The sequence below is a fragment of the Capra hircus genome, chromosome 3 (genome assembly GCF_001704415.2).
Source record: "Capra hircus breed San Clemente chromosome 3, ASM170441v1, whole genome shotgun sequence".
Classification (NCBI taxonomy): domain Eukaryota; kingdom Metazoa; phylum Chordata; class Mammalia; order Artiodactyla; family Bovidae; genus Capra; species Capra hircus.
The window spans coordinates 112,302,142-112,327,536 of NC_030810.1; the positions used below are offsets into that span (position 1 = coordinate 112,302,142).

At 39.8% G+C, this 25,395-nt stretch overlaps 1 protein-coding gene across 1 annotated transcript in view; it reads left to right on the forward strand.

Annotated features, from left to right (window-relative positions):
• Nucleotides 6,097–25,395, forward strand: part of ATF6 (activating transcription factor 6) — a 243,699-nt gene continuing 224,400 nt past the window's right edge. Inside the window, exon 1 of the mRNA XM_018046547.1 lies at nt 6,097–6,376. Coding sequence (XP_017902036.1) covers nt 6,097–6,376 — 280 coding nt within the window. The remainder of the gene's footprint in view (nt 6,377–25,395) is intronic.

Sequence of the window (25,395 nt, forward strand, 5' to 3'; positions counted from 1 at the left end):
TCTCATCTTTTAAAAAAAATTTTTTAATTGGAGGAAAATTGCTTTACAATCTTTTGTTGGTTTCTGCTGTAGAAAAATGCAAATCAGCCATAATGACACATATATCACTTCTTAAAGTTGTGATTTTTGGAATGTTAGTTATGAATTCCTCAGTTCTAGATGGACAGAATAATGTCCGAAAACTTAAAACTGTCATATTTAAGTGACATCCTTTTATTTCTAGAAATGTAAAGCAAATTTGCTTGGAAGTGTTTTGACATTTTCTTTTAAGGGACATTGGTAAAGCTACCTAAGTCTGGATTTTTCTTGGAAATGTGGAAGGAAAGGACATCAGTAAAATGCTGACTGAAATGTCTTTCTATTTTTGTTCTGGAATCCCAGTTATCTGAGTTTTTAGAAAAACATGTTTAAGATACTTCTGGAAGTAGTCTGCTTAAAGAAATATATTAATGTTAGGTATGTTTCTAATGATGAAGAAAATTAAATGTGGAGTAACTGCATATCAATCACCTTTTTAGCCTGGTGTGTTAGAGTATTGGGAAAGGTAAATAGGTCCAGATTAGCTTTTTAATGTGATCTCTGGAGACTGGAATTTATTTTACTCATTGATAATAGAGTCTAAACACCTGATTAGATATTTGAACATTTACATGAGATCAGAATTAACTAATAAAGTAGTCCATGTTCTTAATACATATTGCATATCTTCACATGTGAGTGTATCTATATGTACATAAACACCAACATGGAAGTTACTTTACATACAAAGAAATGTGAATCACCATCTTTAAAAGGGTGTGACTGTTACAATTGACTCTTGAGAGTATCTCAGAATAGGACATGGAGCCTTTGGCAACTTTCATTTAATACATTTTTCTTAGGAGAAAAAATTTATCCACTTCTGTCTTAGCTTTCATAATAGCTGTTTACCTCTTTAGTTTGTAATGTTTTCCAGAAAGATTATTTTTTTAATAATTAGGTTGAACCTTTGCCTCTTTGTAGGTAAAAAGTAGTTGAGTAGCAGCAGTTTCATACTGTTCAAGTTACCTATGCATGACACTGTGGCATTTGACAGACACAATTACATAGATTTTACTTGAATTTATAATTGTTAATTCAGTAAATAGTTACTAAGCACCTGTTGTGTGCAATTTGGTAATATATTGAACAAACTAGATAAAACCTCTGCCTTGTAATTTACATTGTCGCCAGGGGAATTGACAAAATAGTATCTTTTTTGAATGATAATTAGTATTTGCCAGTGAGGAATCGTTTTTGGATACATGACTATTCTTAATGTAAATTTTGAAATTTTGTGAAACATCCTCTAAGCAAGATTTTCAGATTTAAAGTCTTTCAGAGTTTTGTTTTTTTCTTTTTTGGCAGGGGGTGGGGGATAGATAGAAAATCCATTATGCCTTTGTTCTCAAAAAAGAATTCTTTTTAATATTTAGGAATACCAGTGTAAAACATTTGAATTTACACATTTGTTGAAAACAGCAATATTAACCTTATCTCAGAGGCAGTGTGGTACAGTGAAAACAGTACTGAAGTAGAATTATTAGCGAGTGGCTCTAATCTGGCTCCACTGATCACCATCTTCTTGGAAGTGAGCAGGTCTTTTGAAAATTGAGTCATTTTTCGTCTTCACCAAATGCTGCTGCTAAGTTGTTTCAGTTGTGTCCGACTGTGTGACCGCATAGATGGCAGCCCACCAGGCTCCCTGTCCCTGGGATTCTCCAGGCAAGAACACTGATTGGGTTGCCATTTCCTTCTCCAATTCATGAAAGTGAGAAGTGAAAGTGAAGTCGCTCAGTTGTGTCCGACTCATAGGGACCCCATGGACTGCAGCCTACCAGGCTTTGGCCATGGAATTTTCCAGGCAAGAGCACTGGAGTAGGGTGCCATTGCCTTTTCTGCTTCACGAAATGAGATTAATATATTCTCTGCTCTCCTGACAGGGTTGTTTGAAAGGATATTTGCATTAGTTTTAATTCATTTTTACCTAAAATAGAGATAATGATAGGATCCACATCTCAGTTTTTCCGAGGATTTTTGTGATACAATGCTGACAACTTTATATAGTGCCTAGCCACTAGCAGTCAACAGTTTCTCTTAAAATAGCTGCAATTAATTGAGGACTTTTGTATCAGTCACTATCCTAAACACTTAATGTATATTTAATCCTCAAAACAGCTCTGAGATAGACCCTATTCCCATTTTGCAGTTATAACCAGCTCAGGAAGATTGTCACTTCCTCAAAAGTTACATAGCTATCTAGTGAACCTAGATTAGAAGTAAGATTTGACTTACTCCAAAATCTGATCTTTTAACCTCTATATTTATTGTTTGAGTTCACTGTTCAGGGTGATATTTGTCTTGAAGATACACTGAAAACGTCAATCAGATTGTAAAATCTAATAGTACTGATGAAATGCAGTTTTTAACTAAGCTACAAATTCACTAGTCAGGCATTCTACCAACATTGGCAGGATTCAGACAGTACAAAATTGAAGTTTACATTCTATTTATCTTAATATTTAGAACTTAAAGCTACTAAGCTATTAAAATGTTTTAATCTCTTATCTTGACAAATACATCTTCATAATGACCTGGAAGATGTTTGAATTTAGAATTCTCTGACTGTGGAAGTTTCGTGACAAAATATAGCAATGCAGTGAGTTGGCTCCTACCCACAGATTGCCCCTCTTCCCCTACCCCTGGATTTGTCCACGGGGACCCTGTGCATATGTATTATTTGGACTCCTAACCTCACATTTCTAAGACTCCTGGCATACACTGCTGTCATAGTTCTTAGGAGGTCAGAGGCCTGAGCAAGGCGTGGAGCTATTTGTGTATCAGAAGTGTGTCTGGAGGGGGTATATGTCCTGGCTGTGCACATCACTTTGGCATCATGGATTCTTAACCTGTGGGAAGAGACATTACCAGATGCCAGAGTAGAGTTCTAGGTATGGATCTAGACGTGAAAGTCTTTGAAATCTTATTTCTCTGCCAAGGGTTTAAGTTGAAAGCAAATGAATTAAGTTATTTGATAACATTCAACAGGTATGATTTTAAAAGATCTACAAACAGCATATTTCTTAATGAACATTAATGTTTCTTTTAAAAAATGTCTCCAAAGAAAAGATTTTGCAGAAACAAATGAAAAAACAAAACCCCCAAACCTATCAAACCTCTAGATATTAGAATCAGGAATCTCACCAAGTGAAAAAATTTACAGGACAAATGATATTTTTGTTTTCTTCTGGCCCTGCACAGTGGAATCTTAGTTCCCCAACCAGGGACTGAACCCAAACCACAGCAGTGAAAGTGCTCGGTGGTGGAAAATGCAGAGTCCCAGCCACTGGACTGCCAGGAGTTCCTCCAAATGAAGACTTAAGAATTCCCCAGATTCTTTTGTTTGCTTGAAAATTTCCATAGTAAAGTTTAATTTTAAAATGATATGTTTCCCCTGTGGCTCAGATGTAAAGAATCTGCCTGCAATGCAGGAGACCTGGGTTGGATCCCTGGGTTGGGAAGATCTCCTGGAGAAGGGAAAGGCTACCCACCCTAGTACTATGGCCTGGAGAATTCCATGGACTGTATAGTCCATGGGGTCGCAAAGAATTGGACACAACTAAGCAACTTTCATTTCATCTAAAATGATGTTAAATAAAAACTAGATTTAAAAATGTTAATGTTTACATACAAGAAGTCTTTCTACACAGAAAATCCTAGAGGATTTATAGTAAGGAGGATATAGCTCCATGGTTGAGCATTTGACTGCACATAATTCAGTAAGGTTTTTGAATACAAAATTGCTGTAAAAAGTCAATAGTGTTACAATATGTCAGCAATAACTGAATTAATTTTTTTTTAAAAAGGATGTGTAAAATGAAACTAAAAATATGGCAAGAAAAATTCCCTCAGGAGGGGGATGGATTTCTTATGCAATATACAAATAGCAGAGATCATTAACAAAAGATTGATAAATCTGACTACATTGAAATTAAAACCTAGAGGACATAAATCCCATAAACAAAGACAAATGTCAACCTCAGAGATAAGTATTTGCTACATATACACGGGTTAAATGTACACATGACTGAGAGAAAGAAAATCCAGTAGGAAATTTTATGAAAGATATGAATGGGCAATTTACAGAAGAAATAGAGTTTAATGAATATGAGAAGATGCACCACCTCTTTAATTGTCAGGGAAATGTCAGTTATAGTCACACCCTTCACAGGCAAAAAATAAAAGTCTGATTACATCTAGCAGTGAGAATTCATCACTGCTAATGACAGTGTAAATCGGTATTATTTGGCAAATATTTGGTACTCCTACTTCATGAGCCAGCAAGTGCCTTAAAAGACATTCTTGCATATCTGCACAAGGGCACCCACACGAGGATATATCTTATGTGACCGTAAAATGTTGAAACCTTCCACATGTCCATCAGCAGGGAAATGAAAAAACTTATGGAAATGCCATATAACAGTTATGACATGAAAAAATAATGTTGAATGAGAAAAGTGACTTGGAGAAGACTAGTGCTAAACATTTATGTAAATTAAAATACCCCAAAACAACACTGCATGTATCTATACACATATTTAAACATAACACTAGACTTTAATGGTTACCATAAAATTCGTAATGGAAGTTGTCTGTGGACGAAGGGAAAAGAAGCAGAGGAAAACAACGTAGCTCAGCTTAATCTGCAATGTTCAATTTCTTATGGAAAACCTGAAGTGAAAATGGAAATTGTTTACGTTTCTTTATTCTTGGCGGTAAGCACACAAAGTTTGGTTTGTATTATTATTATTATATAAACTTGAATAAAAAATTAAAAAAATTAAAACCCGAAAACTTGCTGGAGTTGTCACAGCGATTTTCTTAAAAAAAAAAAAAAAAGACTAATGTATGTGGTGGATATTGAAGATTCTTGGTGATTTTCGTTTTTGTGGCAATTTTTGAATTTGCAGTTGGGTGAGAGTAAAAATCTTATAAATTTCACCTGATATGAAAAATGATTAGTTAGCCGATGACAGAAAGAATCACCTTTAATGTAAGATAATTCTGTGATTTTTTTTTTCGGGGTTTGCGTCCCAGGGCGATTCTGTATATTCCGGATTGTGTAATCTGTAGTAATCATCGAGCCACGAAGAGTTTTGTGGATTCTGGGAAGCGCTTGTTTTGTTTAGTAACCGAGGGAAAGATTCCACTTGGTCCTAGAGGTATACGTGTTCTTTTTTCCCTTTTTGTAATATTGTGGCGGCTTTTGCCACAATATTCACATGAGTCAGCCATGGGTGTACATGTGTTCCCCATCCTGACCCTCCCTCCCACGTTCCGCCCCATCCCATCCCTCAGGGTCATCCCAGTGCACCAGCCCTGAGCACCCTGTCTCATGCATAAAAGAACATACGTGTCCTTAAGGTGGAGGCTTTTATTAAATATTCAACCGCTGAAATGCTTTAAAAAGAAATTTTAAGTAGCGGTGTTGAAACTCTTTCATCAAACTGAGTTAGAGTTTGTGGTGTAGGTGGATTTTTTAAAACAAAATCGATCCATACGTTTTAGTAGTAAAAAGATTGGGAATTTACATTATTACAGGTCTTAGGGTAAGGTCTCGAGGACTCCCTCTGCTAGGTGCTAGGCTTTGGAAATGTATATTTAAGGCGGTGAGCTGATTTTTATTTTTGGAAAGTTCATCTTTTATATTTATTGTGTTTAAATTTGCTTAAGTAAAAGCAGGCTTTCTAGAAGTAACGATTCATAGTATTTTTGCTTATCTCAGATGCTGTGCCAGTAGAGGGGAAGCTCTAACGAATGTGGAAAAGTAGTTGTGCATTTTTCTTCCACACATTTGTGTATATGGAGAATTTTTACACTCATAGTGAGTTATTAAAATTAAACCAGATTTACTTTCTTAGTCTTTAAATTTTGTTTTGATATATCTCCACTGTGGAATGAAAGGGGACGATGTTCAGAATGGGTTTTTCCCCATTTCTCAAAATATTATCCATATATTTTCTTTAACCGACGTAGTGTTTGCGTCTTTCTTTTTTCCTTAAAACAGCAGAACAGAAAATGCCGAAAACTCCAAAAGGGAAAAATACTTGCTCAGCGATTTGTTTAAAACTAGCTCAGGCTCTGACGTCCCTCATGCGGCAGAAGCAGTTTGTCTCCAATCGGCCACCGTCGCGTCAGCGTTACGAAGTAGTTTGTCCGTGCGCCGCCGCCGTCCCAGGACTAGTCACCGAGTTACTGGGCAGGGGAACGTGTGTTTCGGGGGAGCCGGCTGGCGTTGCCGGCACCATGGAGTCACCTTTTAGTCCGGGACTCCCTCACCGGCCGGATGAAGACTGGGGTGAGTGGGATCTGAGACTGTGTCGGGGGGGCTCCAGGTTTCTTCCTCCCTGCTTCCGCGCCCTCTCGGTGACAGGTGTGGACGAATCCTGTCGGGGAAGCGAGGGTCGCTCATCGCTTCCGTCCGTGGTCCTAGGAGAGTATAGCAGAACCTGTCGGTGTCTGTCCTGGCGACATGAGTGTAAAATACTGCCTGACTGGAATTACTATCGTGTTTGGCTGTTTCCTCTGGGAAAGTACCAGGTGATGATTTGGTGCGGCGAATACGACGTCATTAGGAAGCTTAGGGCAGGATGGCCGTGACCACCAAAAAGGCTGCAAGGTTTATTCTTAGAGTGTGCGATGTGGGCGATGCTTGCCGTGGAATGTTTGTGCGTGTATGTACACATTTGGTTTGTCTGAAAGAAGACAGACCTTTTCTGAGCTTCCACTATTGATCGAGGCTGATGTCCATATTGGCAGAGAAGCAGAGCACCCTGGCAGCTGACCTCAGGTTGCTGTTCATCTACACCTAACGCTTATAAATGGGTATAATCCTGATTGTTCTCCTGATACAATTCCGAATTTGCTTGTTATGGATATTTTGTTTGGCTTTGTGGCAGGAAGAGTAGGAATGGAATGTAGTCGAGATAAGAGTAGAGAAGCTTTATCATCCAGTTTGTTTAAAGAAAACTTGTCCTTACCTTATAAGGATAGTAATATTCTTACCTTAGCAGAGTAGTACTTACACTGTTCTTGAGCTTCAGTGTGAATTTGGGGTTGTATACTTCCCTGAATGAGTCCTTTAGCAAACCTAAAACCTACACCATTCATCACCTTTAAAATTTGGGGGAAATGCAGACTGACCACCTTTTCATTGGGCCATCATTGTCAGTAGCAAGAGTGTAATCTCAATTCTCTTTGTTGAACTGAAATACTCTTTTGATTTTCCAAGGGCAGAACTTCTCTTAAATTATATACTGTTAGAGATTTATTTCAATCCTTGGGTAGACTTTCTGAGTTGTTGGAAAAACTAGACTGTCTCTTATAAGAGTGTACTTGTAGTGTAAGTAGTATAAGCCTAGTATAATCTAATACAGTATAAGCCTACTGTATTTGGCTTGGGAAAATATATTTGGCTTTGGAAAATATATTCCTATTACAATAGGAACAATTGTCATTTATTAAACGTTTTGTGTGAGGTGCTCTGCTAAGCTCTTAGATGCACAGATAAGGAAACTGAAGCTGAGAGAAAATGAATGCTCAAAGTCTTATAACTAGTGAGTGTCAGAAGCAGGATAAGAACTACGTTTGTCTACCTCCAAAGCCTGTTAACTTAGTCACTATTTTATATTGCTTTCCTAAATTATTTCTGCACATTTGATTCTTACCAAGATACCCCCAGTTATTAATGAAACTAGTATATTGGATAGTTAGGATCTATTTTCTCAGCTAGTCAACTATTATATGATCATGATGTTTCTTAAACTATAACTGTGGGATACTTCCTGATAGCATTATTATGTTTTCTGATACTCAGGCTGCATTTTCTTTACTAATTTTATCTGTTGACTCCTACTCTTAATGTTCTTTAACAGATCATTCAGTTCTTTGTAGTAGGTTCACTGACTCAGCTCGGGTGTCTTGCCCTGCCCCTCCCTGAGTATGCCATTTCCTATGGTTTTCCAAGCTTGTCTTTTGACACTGTTAAATCTTCTCCTAATAGAACGTTTTACTTCTGATTCCTCAGGTGTTCAGTAAGTAGTATAGGTTTTGCAGGCGCTGGAGTGAAAGGTTACTTTCTGCTAGCATTTCTCTGTAGAATGTGGGTTCTTTTTCTGGGAGTTGCCATTTTGGGTGTTCAGGTACTTCACTGATTTGATTTTTTTCCTATATTACAAGCTGCTGCTGCTGCTGCTGCTGCTAAGTCGCTTCAGTCGTGTCTGACTCTGTGCAACCCTATAGACCGCAGCCCACCAGGCTCCCCCATCCCTGGGATTCTCCAGGCAAGAACACTGGAGTGGGTTGCCATTTCCTTCTCCAGTGCATGAAAGTGAAAGGTGAAAGTGAAGTTGCTCAGTCGTGTCCCACTCTTAGCGACCCCATGAACTGCGGCCCACCAGGCTCCTCTGTCCATGGGATTTTCCAGGCAAGAGTACTGGAGTGGGGTGCCATTGCCTTCTCCCAGTCTTTCCCACTAGGGGGCACAAAAATTCTCTAAGCCAAGCTAGCCAGTTAAAATTTTAAAATCAGATCATGTAATTAGAACTTGTGATTCTAACAACTTTGAATAATTAAAAATGGCTTACTCAGAACAGCCTATGACAAGATGTGCATATTCCTTTGATGCTGGGTGATGAAGTTTAGAGAGGCCCTGTCAGTGTTTTCTGTACAGGTCTAGACAGTAAATGTTGTTGGGCTTTTGTGATCATGCGGTCTCTGTCCCAGCTCCTCAGTTCTGCCAGTTGCTGTATGAAAGCAGCCATGGGCGGTACAAACTGAGCATGGCCCCGCTCCAGAACAAATTTATTTATGGATGCTGAAATTCCATTTCAGTGTAATTATTTTTAAATACTTGATAGAACTTATTTTTAGTACAGTTTTAGATTTACAGAATAATTGAGGGGTTAGTACAGAGTTTCCCCACCCCCAAGTTTCCCTTATTGGTAGCACCTTGCATTAATGGAGTATATTTGGCACAGTTCATGGGCCAGTTGGAGAAGGCAATAGCACCCCACTCCAGTACTCTTGTCTGGAAAATCCCATGGACAGAGGAGCCTGGTAGGCTGCAGTCCATGGGGTCACTAAGAGTCGGACACGACTGAGCGACTTCACTTTCACTTTTCACTTTCATGCATTGGAGAAGGAAATGGCAACCCACTCCAGTGTTCTTGCCTGGAGAATCCAGGGACGGGGGAGCCTAGTGGGCTGCCATCTATGGGCTCCCGCAGAGTCAGACATGACTGAAGTGACTTAGCAGCAGCAGTAGCAGCATGGGCCAGTATTGATACATTATCATTAACTAAAGTCCATAGTTTATATTAAGATTCACTCTGTTCATTCTGTGTTGTTTTTTTGTTGTTTTTGAGTTGCTAAGTCATATCCACCTCTTTGCAGCACCATGGACTATAGCATGCCAGATTCCTCTGCCCTGCACGGCGTCAGAGTTTGCTCAGATCCATGTCCGTTGAGTCATTGATGCTCTCTAACCATCTCATGGTTTGCCACCTGCTTTTCCTTTTGCCTTCAATCTTTCCAAGCATCAGGGTCTTTCCAGTGAGTTGGCTTTTCATATCAGGTGGCCAAAATATCAGAGTTTCAGCTTCAGCAACAGTCCTTCCAATGAATATTCAGGGTTCATTTCCTTTAGGATTGACTGGTTTGATCTCCTTGCAGTCCAAGGAACTCTCAAGAGTCTTCTCCAGCACTGTAATTCAAAATCATCAATTTTTTTTGTGCTCAGCCTTCTTTATGACCCACCTCCCACATCCATATGTGACTGCTGGAAAAACCATAACTTTCACTTTATGGATTTCTGTTGGCAAAGTGATGTCTCTTCTTTTTAATACACTGTCTTGGTTGTTATAGGTTTCCTTCCAAGGAACAAGCGTCTCTTACTTTCATGGCTGTAGCTACCATCTGTAATGATTTTGGAGCCCAAGAAAAGGAAATCTATCATTGCTTCCTGTTTATGCCCTTCTATTTGCCATGAAGTGATGGGATCGGATGCCATGATCTTAGTTTTTTTAATGTTGAGTTTCAAGCCAGCTTTTTCATTCTCCTCTTTCATCCTCATTAAGAGGCTCTTTAGTTCTTCTTCACTTTCTGCCATTGGTGCCATATGCATATCTGAAGTTGTTGATATTTTTCCTGGGAATCTTGATTCCAACTTGTGATTCATCCAGCCTGGCATTTCCCATGATGTATTCTGCATAGAAGTTAAATAAGCAGGATGACAATATACAGCCTTACACTTCTTTCCCAATTTTGAACTAGTTGGTTGTTCCATGTCCAGTTATAACTGTTGCTTCTTGACCTATATACAGATTTCTCAGGAGGCAGGTTAGGTGGTCTGGTATTCCCGTCTCCTTAAGAATTTTCCACAGTTGTGATCCACGCAGTCAAAGGCTTTCACATAGTCAATGAGGCAGATGTTTTTCTGAAAGTCCTTGCTTTCTCTGTGTTCATTCTGTGGGTTTTGACAAATGCATAATGTCAGTATCTACCATTATAATATCATATGAAGTAGTTATGCTGCCCTAAAAAAATTCCCTGTGTTCCACTTATTTATCTCTGCCTCCTTCCTCCAAAGCCCTCTACAGCCACTGATCTTTCCACTGTCTCCTAGTTTTGCCTTTTGCAGAATGTCATATTATTGGAATGATACAGTATGTAGCATTTTCAAATTGGCTTCTTTCATTTAGCAAAATGCATTTAAGATCCTTCTGTCTTTTAGTGGCCCGATAGCTCATTTCTTTTCAGCACTGAATAGTATTCCATTATGTGGATGTACCATAGTGTCTTTTGGGTTCCCATAACAAAATACCTAGGTAGCTTAAACAATACAAATTTGTTTTCTGACAGTTCTGGAGGCCGAAGTCCAACTTCAGGTGCCATCATGGCCAGGTTCTGGTGAGACCTCTCTTCCTGACTTAAAGACAGCCATCTTTTTGCTGTGTCCTCACAAGGCAGAGGGGTGGAAGGGGAAGGAAGGAGGGAAGGAGAGAGAGAGGTAGGTAGATAGATCTAGCTCTTAGTTTTATGAGGCCACAGTTCTAGCAGATTAGTGCCCTACACTTGTACCCTCATTTAAGCTTGATTACCTCCTAAATACCACCCTACCTCTGGATGCAGTCATAGCGGGGGCTTCAGCTTATAAATTTCAGGGGGACACAGTTTGGTTCAAGGCACACAGTTTGTTTATCCATTTACCTGCTGAAAAACAGTTTGGTTGCTTTCAAATGTTGGCAGTTACATATAAATCTGCTATAAATATTCATGTGCAGCTTTTTTTTTTTTTTTTTTGCTGTGCCGTGGAGCTTGTGGGATCTCAGTTCCCTCGTTAGGGACTGAACCCATGCCATGGCTATGAAAGTGCTGATTCCTAACCACCAGACCAGGGAGCTCCCACACACAACTTTTTATGTGGACATACATTTTCATATCATTTGGATAAATACCAAGGAGCATGATGAGTGGATCACACAGTAAGAGTATGTCCAGTTTTGTAAGAAACTCTCAACCTGTCTTCCAAAGTGGTTATGCCATTTTGCATTCCTGCCAGTAGTGAATGGATACTCCTGTTGCTCCAGTCCTTGCTGACACTTGGTTGTTGCCAGTGTTTCAGGTTTTAGCTATTCTAATAGATGTGTAGTGGCATCTCATTATTTTAGTTTGTAGTTCCCTGATAACATGTGATGTGGAGCATCTTTTCATAAATTGTGTTTGTCATTTGTATATCTTTCCTCTTCTCTTTCCTTCCTACCTCCCTTACTCTCTCCTTCTTTTTCTTACATTTGCGCAAAAGCCACTTGTTTGTTTTTTTTTGACCACGTATAAGATATATGTACCAAGATCAGAAGCTTTGTTCTGCCACTGTGGTTTCTTTGATAACTTCAGCGTCTTCTGTGAAAGTTCTCCTTGCCTTCCTGTGTTGACCAATACCTGACACCCCTGATCACACTTTTCCCCTGAAGTCCTACTGAATGGTTGCTGTTTTCATTCTCAAAACCATTGCACCATTAGGTTCTCTGAAGGTGGATTAGCTGTCTTTCTTGTTCTTCATTGCTGCTTTTTGATCATTCATTGTTCATCTTCCCTAAAAAAATCCACATCCAGGCTTAAGTTTCGCATTGTCTCACATGCTCTCCTCTACCTGTCCCTGTTATAGTCTTCTGATTTCTGGTTCCCTCTCCCTCACATTTTGAAAAAAATTAGTTCTGAACTTATTGTCACTTACTTCAACACTCCTTCCATCAAGATTCTTGGCTGATTTCAGTATTCTCCAAGAAAGAAAGAAAAAAAGAAAGAAAAAAAAGTGAAGTTGTTCAGTCATGTCTGACTCTTTGCGACCCCATGGACTGTAACCTACCAGGCTTCTCTGTCCATGGGATTGTCCAGGCAAGAGTACTGGAGTGGGTTGCCATTCCCTTCTCCAGGGGATCGAACCCCAGACTCCTGCATTGCAGGCTTTACTGTCTTGAGCCACCAGGGAAGCCTTCTCAGAGAAGATCCTTCAAACACCTTGACCTCTCATTTCCTGGGTCTCCTCTCCACCTTCCACACTGTCTTAGCCATTTGCTTTCCCAGTCATAAGCCTCAATCTAGTTGTGACTAATAACATAGTCTCAGTTTCAAACATCCCACTCTAACCATCACCTTCCGTCTTACTGGCTCACTCTATTTAGTGATCCAGTGGCACCTTCAGCCCTGCTGAGATTCTGTCGTCTTTTCCTTGTCCCTCATCCCCTTTATGTTATCACTTTCCCCTTATCCAGTTTACATTACATGGACAGTCTCTAACTATTGCCTCATACCCTCAATATTCTTTGTCTCTCTCCTGCTTTGTAATTCTCTCTTTGATCAACGACAGCCTTGTTAAATCTAACTGCCTACTCCATGAATGCCCTCCAATAGCTGAAAGTGGCTGAAAAAAAGAAAATTCAACCATGCCGACTGGTGTCACTAAATTTATGGTTCTAACCTGAAATAGACTTTTGATTAAGTATTACCCAGCTGATCATATGTCCCTGGTCCTCTCACTCTGATGGTTGTTTTTGTGAAGTTTCTTTTCTCTTCAAATCTCCAGCACCTCTTCCTGAATCCTTTGAATCAGAAGAGAACTGCCACAGTGTCCTACTACCTTATTTGCCCATCCGTGTACCAGCATATTTCCTTCTCTTCTCTTGGTGGGAATGAGAGAGCCGATCACTTCCATGTGTGCCTCAGAGTCCTCCTTCTTTATTCAAGAATATTGCTCAAACTCTTCTTCCTTCTGTTCCTTGAATCATTATTTCCCTCCCTGCATGTAGTTGCTTCTCCTATCTAGAGTGGAAAAAAAGAGAAAAACCCCAAACCCACTTCAAGTGTTACTTCCCTTCTAACTAACTGCCACATTTCTCTCTTTTATTTTACAGCAGAATTCTTTTTTAGAAAATGTCCATGCTCACTGACTCCAGTTTCTCTTTTTCCATTGTCTCTCGAACCCACTGCAGTCAGGCTCTACTGCTTTGCCAAAACAGCTCTTTCTAAGGTCGCCACTGATTTCCAGTGGCCATTTCTCATCTTATAAGAAGTAAAGGAATAAATAAGTGGTCAAAGTGGCTGTCAGGTGGGAAAGTGTGCTAAGCAAATGAGACCGAATAGCTACCATAGTTTACTACTGTTAAATAGTAGTAATCTAAATAGTAGAAATCTAAATGGTAGTGTGGGATTGGTGAAAAAGACATAGAAGTTGGCAGTAAATTACAGAGATACTTCATAGGTAACCAATACCACCACTTCCTTATGGATCTTTCTAAGATATTCTGTAGATATACAAGTGTACTTATCAACCCACTATCAGTTTTTTAAAGTATCAGCAAACCACAGAAAAGTTAAAAGATCAGTATTGCGATAACCTATATTCCCCTTATCTAGATTTATCATCTGTTGACATCCTACCATACTTGCTTTCTCTCTTAGTATTGTGAACACTTCCTTCTTCTTTCATCATCTGAAAGCAGGTTGCAAATAATATGAAACTCCCAAACACTTCACTGTGTATTTCCTAAGAAAAAGGAAATATGTGTTTTTAGAAAGCATGAATTTGTACTAATACTCACACTTCAAAGACAGTAGCACAGACAGAGTTCTTTCTCTTCTTGCATTATATACTTTTGCAAGTTTTTTTCTTGCATTATATAGTATTGAAAGTTTTTTTCTTCTACTATTATATACTTTTATTTCTCTTTTCCTCCTGTGGAAATCCTGATTCCCAGTAACATCCTGTGTTTTTATGGGCTCACTTTATTTTTTTAATTATTATTTTTCTTTTTTTATATAAATTTATTTATTTTAATTGGAGGTTAATTACTTTACAATATTGTATTGGTTTTGCCATACATCAACATGAATCCGCCACAGGTATACACATGTTCCCCATCCTGAACTCCCCGCCCTCCTCCCTCCCCATACCATCTCTCTGGGTCATCCCAGTGCACCATCCCCAAGCATCCAGTATCATGCATCGAACCTTGACTGGCGATTCATTTCATATATGATATACATGTTTCAGTGCCATTCTCCCAAATCCCCTGTCCCTCTCCCACAGAGTCCAAAAGACTGTTCTATACATCTGTGTCTCTTTTGCTGTCTCGCATATAGGGTTATCGTTACCATCTTTCTAAATTCCATATATATGCATTAGTATACTGTATTGGTGTTTTTCTTTCTGGCTTACGTCACTCTGTATAATAGGCTCCAGTTTCATCCACCTCATTAGAACTGATTCAAATGTATTCTTTTTAATGGCTGAGTAATACTCCATTGTGTATATGTACCACAGCTTTCTTATCCATTCATCTGCTGATGGACCTCTAGGTTGCTTCCATGTCCTGGCTATTATAAACAGTGCTGCGATGAACATTGGGGTACATGTGTCTCTTTCAATTCTGGTTTCCTCGGTGTGTATGCCCAACAGTGGGATTGCTGGGTCATAAGGCAGTTCTATTTCCAGTTTTTTAAGGAATCTCCACTCTGTTCTCCATAGTGGCTGTACTAGTTTGCATTCCCACCAACAGTTAAGAGGGTTCCCTTTATTCTACCCTCTCCAGCATTTATTGCTTGTAGACTTTTGGATCGCAGCCATTCTGACTGGTGTAAAATGGTACCTCATTGTGGTTTTGATTTGCATTTCTCTGATAATGAGTGATGTTGAGCATCTTTTCCTGTGTTTGTTAGCCATCTGTATGTTTTCTTTGGAGAAATGTCTGTTTAGTTCTTTGGCCCATTTTTTGATTGGGTCATTTATTTTTCTGGAATTGAGCTGCAGGAATTGCTTGTATATTTTTGAGATTAGTTGTTTGTCAGTTGCTTCATTTGCTATTATTTTCTCCCATTCTGAAGGCTGTCTTTTCACCTTGCTTATAGTTTCCTTTGTTGTGCAAAAACTTTTAAGTTTAATTAGGTCGCATTTGTTTATTTTTGCTTTTATTTCCAGAATTCTGGGAGGTGGATCATAGAGGATTCTGCTGTGATTTATGTCAGAGAGTGTTTTGCCTATGTTCTCTAGGAGTTTTATAGTTTCTGGTCTTACGTTTAGATCTTTAATCCATTTTGAGTTTATTTTTGTGTATGGTGTTAGAAAGTGTTCGAGTTTCATTCTTTTACAAGTGGTTGACCAGTTTTCCCAGCACCACTTGTTAGAGAGATTGTCTTTAATCCATTGTATATTCTTGCCTCCTTTGTCAAAGATAAGGTGTCCATAGGTGCGTGGATTTACCTCTAGGCTTTCTATTTTGTTCTATTGATCTATATTTCTGTCTTTGTGCCAATACCATACTGTCTTGATGACTGTGGCTTTGTAGTAGAGCCTGAAGTCAGGCAGGTTGATTCCTCCAGTTCCATTCTTCTTTCTCAAGATAGCTTTGGCTATTCGAGGTTTTTTGTATTTCCATACAAATTGTGAAATTAATGGTTCTAGTTCTGTGAAAAATACTGTTGGTAGCTTGATAGGGATTGCACTGAATCTATAGATTGCTTTGGGTAGTATATTCATTTTCACTATATTGATTCTTCCAATCCATGAACATGGTATATTTCTCCATCTATTAGTGTCCTCTTTGATTTCTTTCACCAGTGTTTTATAGGTCTTTAGTTTCTTTAGGTAGATATATTCTTAAGTATTTCATTCTTTTAGTTGCAATGGTGAATGGAATTGTTTCCTTAATTTCTCTTTCTATTTTCTCATTATTCGTGTATAGGAATGCAAGAGATTTCTGTGTGTTGATTTTATATCCTGCAGGCTTGCTATATTCATTGATTAGCTCTAGTAATTTTCTGGTGGAGTCTTTAGGGTTTTCTATGTAGAAGATCATATCATCTGCAAACAGTGAGAGTTTTACTTCTTCTTTTCCAATTTGGATTCCTTTTATTTCTTTTTCTGCTCTGATTGCTGTGGCCCAAACTTCCAAAACTATGTTGAATAGTGGTGAAAGTGGGCACCCTTGTCTTGTTCCTGACTTTAGGGGAAATACTTTCAATTTTTCACTATTTAGGATAATGTTTGCTGTGGGTTTGTCATATATAGCTTTTATTATGTTGAGATATGTTCCTTCTCTTCCTGCTTTCTGGAGAGTTTTTATCATAAATGGATGTTGAATTTGGTCAAAGGCTTTCTCTGCATCTATTGAGATAATCATGTGGCTTTTATTTTTCAATTTGTTAATGTGGTATATTACATTGATTGATTTGTGGATATTGAAGAATCCTTGCATCCCTGGGATAAAGCCCACTTGGTCATGGTGTATGATCTTTTTAATGTGTTGTTGGATTCTGATTGCTAGAATTTTGTTAAGGATTTTTGCATCTATGTTCATCAGTGATATTGGCCTGTAGTTTTCTTTTTTTTGTGGCATCTTTGTCAAGTTTTGGTATTAGGGTGATGGTGGCCTCATAGAATGAGTTTGGAAGTTTACCTTCCTCTGCAATTTTCTGGAAGAGTTTGAGGAGGATAGGTGTTAGCTCTTCTCGAAATTTTTGGTAGAATTCAGCTGTGAAGCCATCTGGACCTGGGCTTTTGTTTGCTGGAAGATTTCTGATAACAGTTTCAATTTCCAGGCTTGTGATGGGTCTGTTAAGATTTTCTATTTCTTCCTGGTTCAGTTTTGGAAAGTTGTACTTTTCTAAGAATTTGTCCATTTCTTCCACGTTGTCCATTTTATCGGCATATAATTGGGCTGATAGTAGTCTCTTATGATCCTCTGTATTTCTGTGTTGTCTGTTGTGATCTCTCCATTTTCATTTCTAATTTTTGATTTGATTTTTCTCCCTTTGTTTCTTGATGAGTCTGGCTAATGGTTTGTCAATTTTATTTATCCTTTCAAAGAACCAGCTTTTGGCTTTGTTGATTTTTGCTATGGTCTCTTTTGTTTCTTTATCATTTATTTCTGCCCTAATTTTTAAGATTTCTTTCCTTCTACTAACCCTGGGGTTCTTCATTTCTTCCTTTTCTAGTTGCCTTAGGTGTAGAGTTAGGTTATTTATTTGACTTTTTCTTGTTTCTTGAGGTATGCCTGTATTGCTATGAACTTTCCGCTTAGCACTGCTTTTATAGTGTCCCACAGGTTTTGGGTTGTTGTCTTTTCATTTTCATTCATTTCTATGCATATTTTGATTTCTTTTTTTTTATTTCTTCTGTGATTTGTTGGTTATTCAGCAGTGTGTTGTTCAGCCTCTATATGTTGGAATTTTTAATAGTTTTTCTCCTGTAATTGAGATCTAATCTTACTGCATTGTGGTCAGAAAAGATGCTTGGAATGATTTCCATTTTTTTGAATTTACCAAGGCAAGATTTATGGCTCAGGATGTGATCTATCCTGGAGAAGGTTCCGTGCGTGCTTGAGAAAAAGGTGAAATTCATTGTTTTGGGGTGAATATCCTATAGATATCAATTAGGTCTAACTGGTCTATGGTATCATTTAAAGTTTGTGTTTCCTTGTTAATTTTCTGTTTAGTTGATCTATCCATAGGTGTGAGTGGAGTATTAAAGTCTCCCACTATTATTGTGTTATTGTTAATTTCCCCTTTCATACTTGTTGGCATTTGTCTTACATATTGTGGTGCTCCTATGTTGGGTGCATATATATTTATAATTGTTATATCTTCTTCTTGGATTGATCCTTTGATCATTATGTAGTGTCCTTCTTTGTCTCTTTTCACAGTCTTTGTTTTAAAGACTATTTTATCTGATATGAGTATTGCTACTCCTGCTTTCTTTTGGTCTCTATTTGCATGGAATATCTTTTTCCAGCTCTTCCCTTTCAGTCTGTATGTGTCCCCTGCTTTGAGGTGGGTCTCTTGTAGACAACATATATAGGGGTCTTATTTTTGTATCCATTCAGCCAGTCTTTGTCTTTTGGTTGGGGCATTCAACCCATTTACGTTTAAGGTAATTATTGATAAGTATGATCCCATTGCCATTTACTTTATTGTTTGGGGTTTGAGTTTATACACCCTTTTTGTGTTTCCTGTCTAGAGAATATCCTTTAGAATTTGTTGGAGAGCTGGTTTGGTGGTGCTGAATTCTCTCAGCTTTTGCTTGTCTGTGAAGCTTTTGATTTCTCCTCCATATTTGAATGAGATCCTTGCTGAGTTCAGTAATCTGGGCTGTAGGTTATTTTCTTTCATCACTTTAAGTATGTCCTGCCATTCCCTCCTGGCCTGAAGAGTTTCTATTGAAAGATCAGCAGTTATCCTTATGGGAATCCCCTTGTGTGTTATTTGTTGTTTTTCCCTTGCTGCTTTTAATATTTGTTCTTTGTGTTTGATCTTTGTCAATTTGATTAATATGTGTCTTGGGGTGTTTCGCCTCGGGTTTATCCTGTTTGGGACTCTCTGGGTTTCTTGGACTTGAGTGATTATTTCCTTCCCCATTTTAGGGAAGTTTTCAAGTATTATCTCCTCAAGTATTTTCTCATGGTCTTTCTTTTTGTCTTCTTCTTCTGGGACTCCTATGATTCGAATGTTGGGGCATTTAACACTGTCCTGGAGGTCTCTGAGATTGTCCTCATTTCTTTTAATTCGTTTTTCTTTTTTTTCTCTCTGATTCATTTATTTCTACCATTCTATCTTCTACTTCACTAATCCTTTCTTCTGCTTCTGTTATTCTACTATTTGTTCCCTCCAGAGTGTTTTTGATCTCATTTATTGCATTATTCATTATATATTGACTCTTTTTTATTTCTTCTAGGTCCTTGTTAAACCTTTCTTGCATCTTCTCAATCCTTGTCTCCAGGCTATTTATCTGTGATTCCATTTTGATTTCAAGATTTTGGATCATTTTCACTATCATTATTTGGAATTATTTATCAGGTCGATTTCCTATCTCTTCCTCTTTTGTTTGGTTTGGTGGGCATTTATCCTGTTCCTTTACCTGCTGGGTATTCCTCTGTCTCTTCATCACGTTTATATTGCTGAGTTTGGGGTGTCCTTCCTGTATTCTGGCAGTTTGTGGAGTTCTCTTTATTGTGGAGTTTCCTTGCTGTGGGTGGGGTTGTACAGGTGGCTTGTCAAGATTTCTTGGTTAGGGAAGCTTGTGTCGGTGTTCTGGTGGGTGGAGCTGGATTTCTTCTCTCTGGAGTGCAATGAAGTGTCCAGTAATGAGTTATGAGATGTCAGTGGTTTTGGAGTAACTTTGGGCAGCCTGTATCTTGGAGCTCAGGGCTGTGTTCCTGTGTTGCTGGAGAATTTGTGTGGTATGTCTTGCTCTGGAACTTGTTGGCCCTTGGATGGTGCTTGGTTTCAGTGTAGGTATGGAGGCGTTTGATGAGCTCCTGTCAATTAATGTTCCCTGGAGTCAGGAGTTCTCTGGTGTTCTCAGGGTTTGGACTTAAGCGTCCTGCTTCTGGTTTTCAGTCTTATTTTTACAGTAGTCTCCAGACTTCTCCTTCTATACAGCACCATTGATAAAACATCTGGGTTAAAGATGAAAAGTTTCTCCGCAGTGAGGGACACCCAGAGAGGTTCACAGAGTTACATGGAGAAGAGAAGAGGGAGGAGGGAGTCAGAGGTGACCCGAATGAGATGAGATGGAGTCAACAGAGGAAGAGTGCAAGCTAGCCAGTAATCACTTCCTTATGTGCATGCCGCAACTGGACTGCTTAGAGATGTTCATGGAGTTATACAGAGAAGAGAAGAGGGAGGAAGGAGACAGAGGTGGCCAGGAGGATAAAAGGGGTAAATCAAAAGAAGAGAGACAGATCCAGCCAGTAATCAGTTCCCTTAGTGTTCTCCACTGTCTGGAACACACAGAGATTCACAGAGTTGGGTAGAGAAGAGAGAAGGTAGGGAGGAGACACAGGCCATCTGGTGGAGAAAAAGGAGAGTCCAGAGGGGGAGAGAGCAGTCAAACCAGTAATCTCGCTCCCAAGTAAAAATGGGTACTGAAGATTGGGTTCTTAAAGGTACAAAATTCATAACAAATACCAAAAAGCAAAGATTAAAAATCTAGAGTAGAGTTTGGAATTTCAAAAATACAATATTAAAGAAAAGAAGAAAAAAAAAGAGAGAGAAAAAAACAACAGTCACAAAAATTATAAAATATATATATATATGAAGTTTGCTTTTAAAAAATAGGGTCTTTTTTTTTGCAAAGTAATAGTAGTTTATAAAAGTGAAAATTAAAGGAGTAATAGAGGACTTAAAAATTGAAAAAAAAATTTAAAAAAAGAATGATCATAAAAATAGTAAAAAATATATCTAGGACTTTCTCTGGTGTTGTTGTGAGTATTGTGAGGTCAGTTCATTTTCAGATAGTTCCTTGGTCCGGCTGATATTTCTCAAGATCTCTAGGCCCCTTCCTATGTAGTTGTTACTAACGACAGGGTTTTAATCTATTGCACCTGTCACTTCCAAGGCGGTTCCCTCTGTTTTAGCTTCTTCTGTTTGCTGGTCTCTTCAGTGTCTGATTTCTGCCCTGACATAAAGGGGGCGGTGGTGGACACTTTTTTAGGCTCACTTGTTCAGTTGCGCTGTGGGGAGGGAGGGACGCTGCAAACAAATAACACTGGCGTGTGCTCGCAGTGCCTCAGCCACACTTGCCTGTCCCCGCTCACGGTGCGTGTACCCTCCCTGCCCACACTGCTCAGGCTCTAGGTTGCTCCGCTGGGAACCGTCCGAGGCCGGCCCTGGGCTGCATGCACCTCCCAGGTCTAAGCCGCTCAGGTTCAGGCACTCAGGTAGTCCTGAGAGGCGCAGACTTGGTTGGGCCTGCATTTTGTGCCCTTCCCAGGTCCTAGCAGCTCAGGTGATGAGGTGTTTGGCGAGTGCGGTTGCTGTTACTTATTGCCTCCCCCGTCCCTGCTGCTCGGGTTTTCTGGGTGTACAACTGGTGAACCTTCTCAGGTGGATGTTTATTGTCCAGAACCCCAAGAAGTCTTAGTCAGCAAAGAAGCCTGCTTGCAGTTTGGTAGATAATGCCTCTCTGGGGCTGCGATTGCCCGCTTCTGGCTCTGGCTGCCTGTCACCGGAGGGGGATGGTCTGCAGCCGGCTATCTCTGTTCAGTGCTTTGTTCTGTGTGCAGGCCTGGCGGTGTCTTCAGTTCAGTTCAGTTCAGTCGCTCAGTCATGTCCGGCTCTCTGCGACCCCATGAATCGCAGCACGCCAGGCCTCCCTGTCCATCACCAACTCCCGGAGTTCACTCAGACTCACGTCCATCGAGTCCGTGATGCCATCCAGCCATCTCATCCTTGGTCGTCCCCTTCTCCTCCTACCCCCAATCCCTCCCAGCATCAGAGTCTTTTCCAATGAGTCAACTCTTCGCGTGAGGTGGCCAAAGTACTGGAGTTTCAGCTTTAGCGTCATTCCTTCCAAAGAAATCCCAGGGCTGATCTCCTTCAGAATGGACTGGTTGGATCTCCTTGCAGTCCAAGGGACTCTCAAGAGTCTTCTCCAACACCACAGTTCAAAAGCATCAATTCTTCGGCGCTCAGCCTTCTTCGCAGTCCAACTCTCAGGTTAGGGCTTTTCGCGTAGCTCTAGTCCTTTGTTCTGTGAGTGGGCCTGGTGGTGTCTTAGGTTAGGGCTTTTTGCTTAGTAGCTATCCCACAGTCTGGTTTGCTAGCCCAGTTAGTTCGCTGAGATTGCCCTCGGGGCATTCCCGGTCCTTACTCTAAGCAATGCAGCCCTGACTCCCTGCCTAGCCCCCGCTTGCTAGTGGCGGGTGCAGGCATCTGCGCTGCGCTGCTTCTCCACTGGGGGAGTTACTGTTGGGCTCGTAATCTGTGGGTTTTAATTATTTATTTATTTTTCCTCCCTGTTATGTTGCCCTCTGTGGTTCCAAGGCTCGCCACAGACTGGGCAGAGAGAGTGTTTCCTGGTGTTTGGAAACTTCTCTCTTTTCAAGACTCCCTTCCGGGGACAGAGCTCCATCCCTACCTCTTTTGTCTCTTCTTTTGTCTTTTATATTTTTTCCTATCTCCTTTAGAAGACAATGGGCTGCTTTTCTGGGTGCCTGATGTCCTCTGCCGGCATTCAGAAGTTGTTTTGTGGAATTTTCTGAGCGTTTAAATGTTCTTTTGGTGAATTTGTGGGAGAGAAAGTGGTCTCCCTGTCCTATTCCTCTGCCATCTTAGGACCACCCCCCCTTTATGGGCTCACTTTAGATGCTCTGTTGAAAATAGACTGAAGGAAGGTCAAGGGCAGAAGCAGGGAGACCATTTGGAGGCTAGTGCAGCAATCCAAGTGATTTATGATGGGAGAATGGAGGAAGTGGAAGTGGTTGGATTATGAATCTATACACATGTGCATATGCATGTGTATATACTGATGTATATTTTTTATTCAAATTTAAATTTTTGAAGTTTCAAACCTACAGAAAAGTTTTAAGAACTGTACAAAGAATTGTTGCATGCCTTTTACACATATTCCCTAAGTGCTAAATTTTGCTGTATTAGCCCCATTTCTTTCTTTAGAGAGAGAAAAAGACAGAAAACGGTGTTGTTAGATCATTACCCTTAAATACTGCAGTGTTTACCCTCTCCTCCCTGAAACAAGGACACTCTCCTATATCAACTACCATATACTCCTTCCAGTCAGGAAATGAACAAGGGTCTAGCATTACCCTCCAGTTCACTGATCCCATTCAAATGTTGCCATATGTCTTAATAATGTCCCCGTTCCCTTTCCAGTCTGGGACCCTACCTAGAAACCCACATTACTTTTACTTGTCATGTCTCCTGGAACGATTCCTTAGTCTTTCCTTGTTTCTGTATCCTTGACAGTGTTAAAGAGTGCATATCTTTTGTTGTGTAAGATGACTCTAAACCTGGGTCTATCCGCTCTTTCCCCATGACCAGAATCAGGCCTTGAGTCCATGGCAGGAATGTGGCAGCAATGCCGGGGAAATGATGCTCTGTTCTCAGTGCACTGCATCCGGAGGCACACCATGTTGACCTGTCCCAAGCTGATGTTCACTTTGACCACATGGTCAAGTTAGTATCTGTCAGATTTCTACACAGTAGTGTCACTATTTCTTCTTTTACATTTGAATAGTATCTGAGGAGAGATAATTGGACCTGCCACCAATATTGTATTCCTTATTAAGCCTTCACTCACTAGCCCTGGCCTCCATTGATAACTCCAGTCTATATCAAGTACTGCTCTAATGCCAAATGGTGATTATCTCTAGATATTATATCTGCATAAATTAATTGACATTATATTGTAAGAACTGTGAACTTCTGGATGTTCAAGCTGGGTTTAGAAAAGGCAGAGGAACCAGAGATCAAATTGCCAACATCTGCCAGATCATTGAAAAAATAAAAGAGTTCCAGAAAAATATCTACTTTTGCTTTATTGACTACATCAAAGCCTTTGACTGTGTGGATCACAACAAACTGTGGAAAATTCTTAAAGAGATGAGAATATCAGATCTCCTGACCTGCCTCCTGAGAAATCTGTATGCAGGTCAGGAAGCAACAGTTAGAACTGGACGTGGAACAACAGACTGGTTCCAAATCGGGAAAGGAGTACATCAAGGCTGTATATTGTCACCCTGCTTATTTAACTTATATGCAGAGTATATAATGAGAAACGCTGGGCTGGAAGAAGCACAGGCTGGAATCAAGATTGCCGGGAGAAATACCAATAACCTCAGATATACAGATGACACCACCCTTATGGCAGAAAGCAAAGGGGAACTGAAGAGCCTCTTGATGAAAGTGAAAGAGGAGAGTAAAATAGCTGGCTTAAAACTCAACATTCAGAAAACTAAGATCATGGCATCTGGTCCCATCACGTCATGGCAAACAGATGGGGAAAGAATGAGAGACTTTATTTTTTGGGGCTTCAAAATCACTGCAGATGGTGACTGCAGCCATTAAATTAAAAGACATTTGCTCCTTGAAAGAAGAGCTATGAACAACCTAGACCGCATACTAAAAAGCAGAGACATTACTTTGCCAACAAAGGTCTATCTAGTCAAAGCTTTGGTTTTTCCAGTTGTCATGTATGGATGTGAGAGTTGGACTATAAAGAAAGCTGAGCACCGAAGAATTGATGCTTTTGACCTGTGGTGTTGGAGAGGACTTTTGAGAGTCCCTTGGACTACAAGGAAATCAAACCAGTCCATTCTAAAGGAAATCAGTCCTGAATAGTCATTGGAAGGACTAATGCTGAAGCTGAAACTCCAATTCTTTGGCCACTTGATGCAAAGAACTGACTCATTGGAAAAGACCCTGATGCTGGGAAAGATTGAAGACAGGAGGAGACGGGGATGACAGAGGATGGGATAGTTGGATGGCATCACTGACTTGATGGATATGAGTTTGAGTAAGCTCTGGGAGTTGGTGATGGACAGGAAAGCCTGGTGTGCTGCAGTCCATGGGGTCGCAAAGAGTCAGACACGACTGAGTGACTGAACTGAACTGATGCTGTAAGAAAGAGCTTCCTCTTTTTATTTCATTATGGGCTCACTAATTGCTATTTGACTTAATGGGTTGTAATCTGGCTTTATTTTGAGGCTCAGATTTTCCCAGAATTGACCAGTAAGAGTCTATTTGTTAAATGAAAGAATTGTAAATATGAGAAAACAAAAAGACAAAAATAGCGTCCATTCATATCAGCTTCTTTGTTCTTTTGACATGTTCCCATTGTTCTCCGAGAATTTCCTTATTTTCTGGCAAAACAAAATTTTCCCAGGCCTCTTTTGCATGCCCCTGTCTAAACTAGCTATTACTCTGAGTAGCCCTTTGGTGGACTTCCGTTTAGTATCATATTTAGTATCCAAGATCTGGAAACAGGATTTTAAAATACTGACGGGATGTCATCGCTTCTTGGACCTG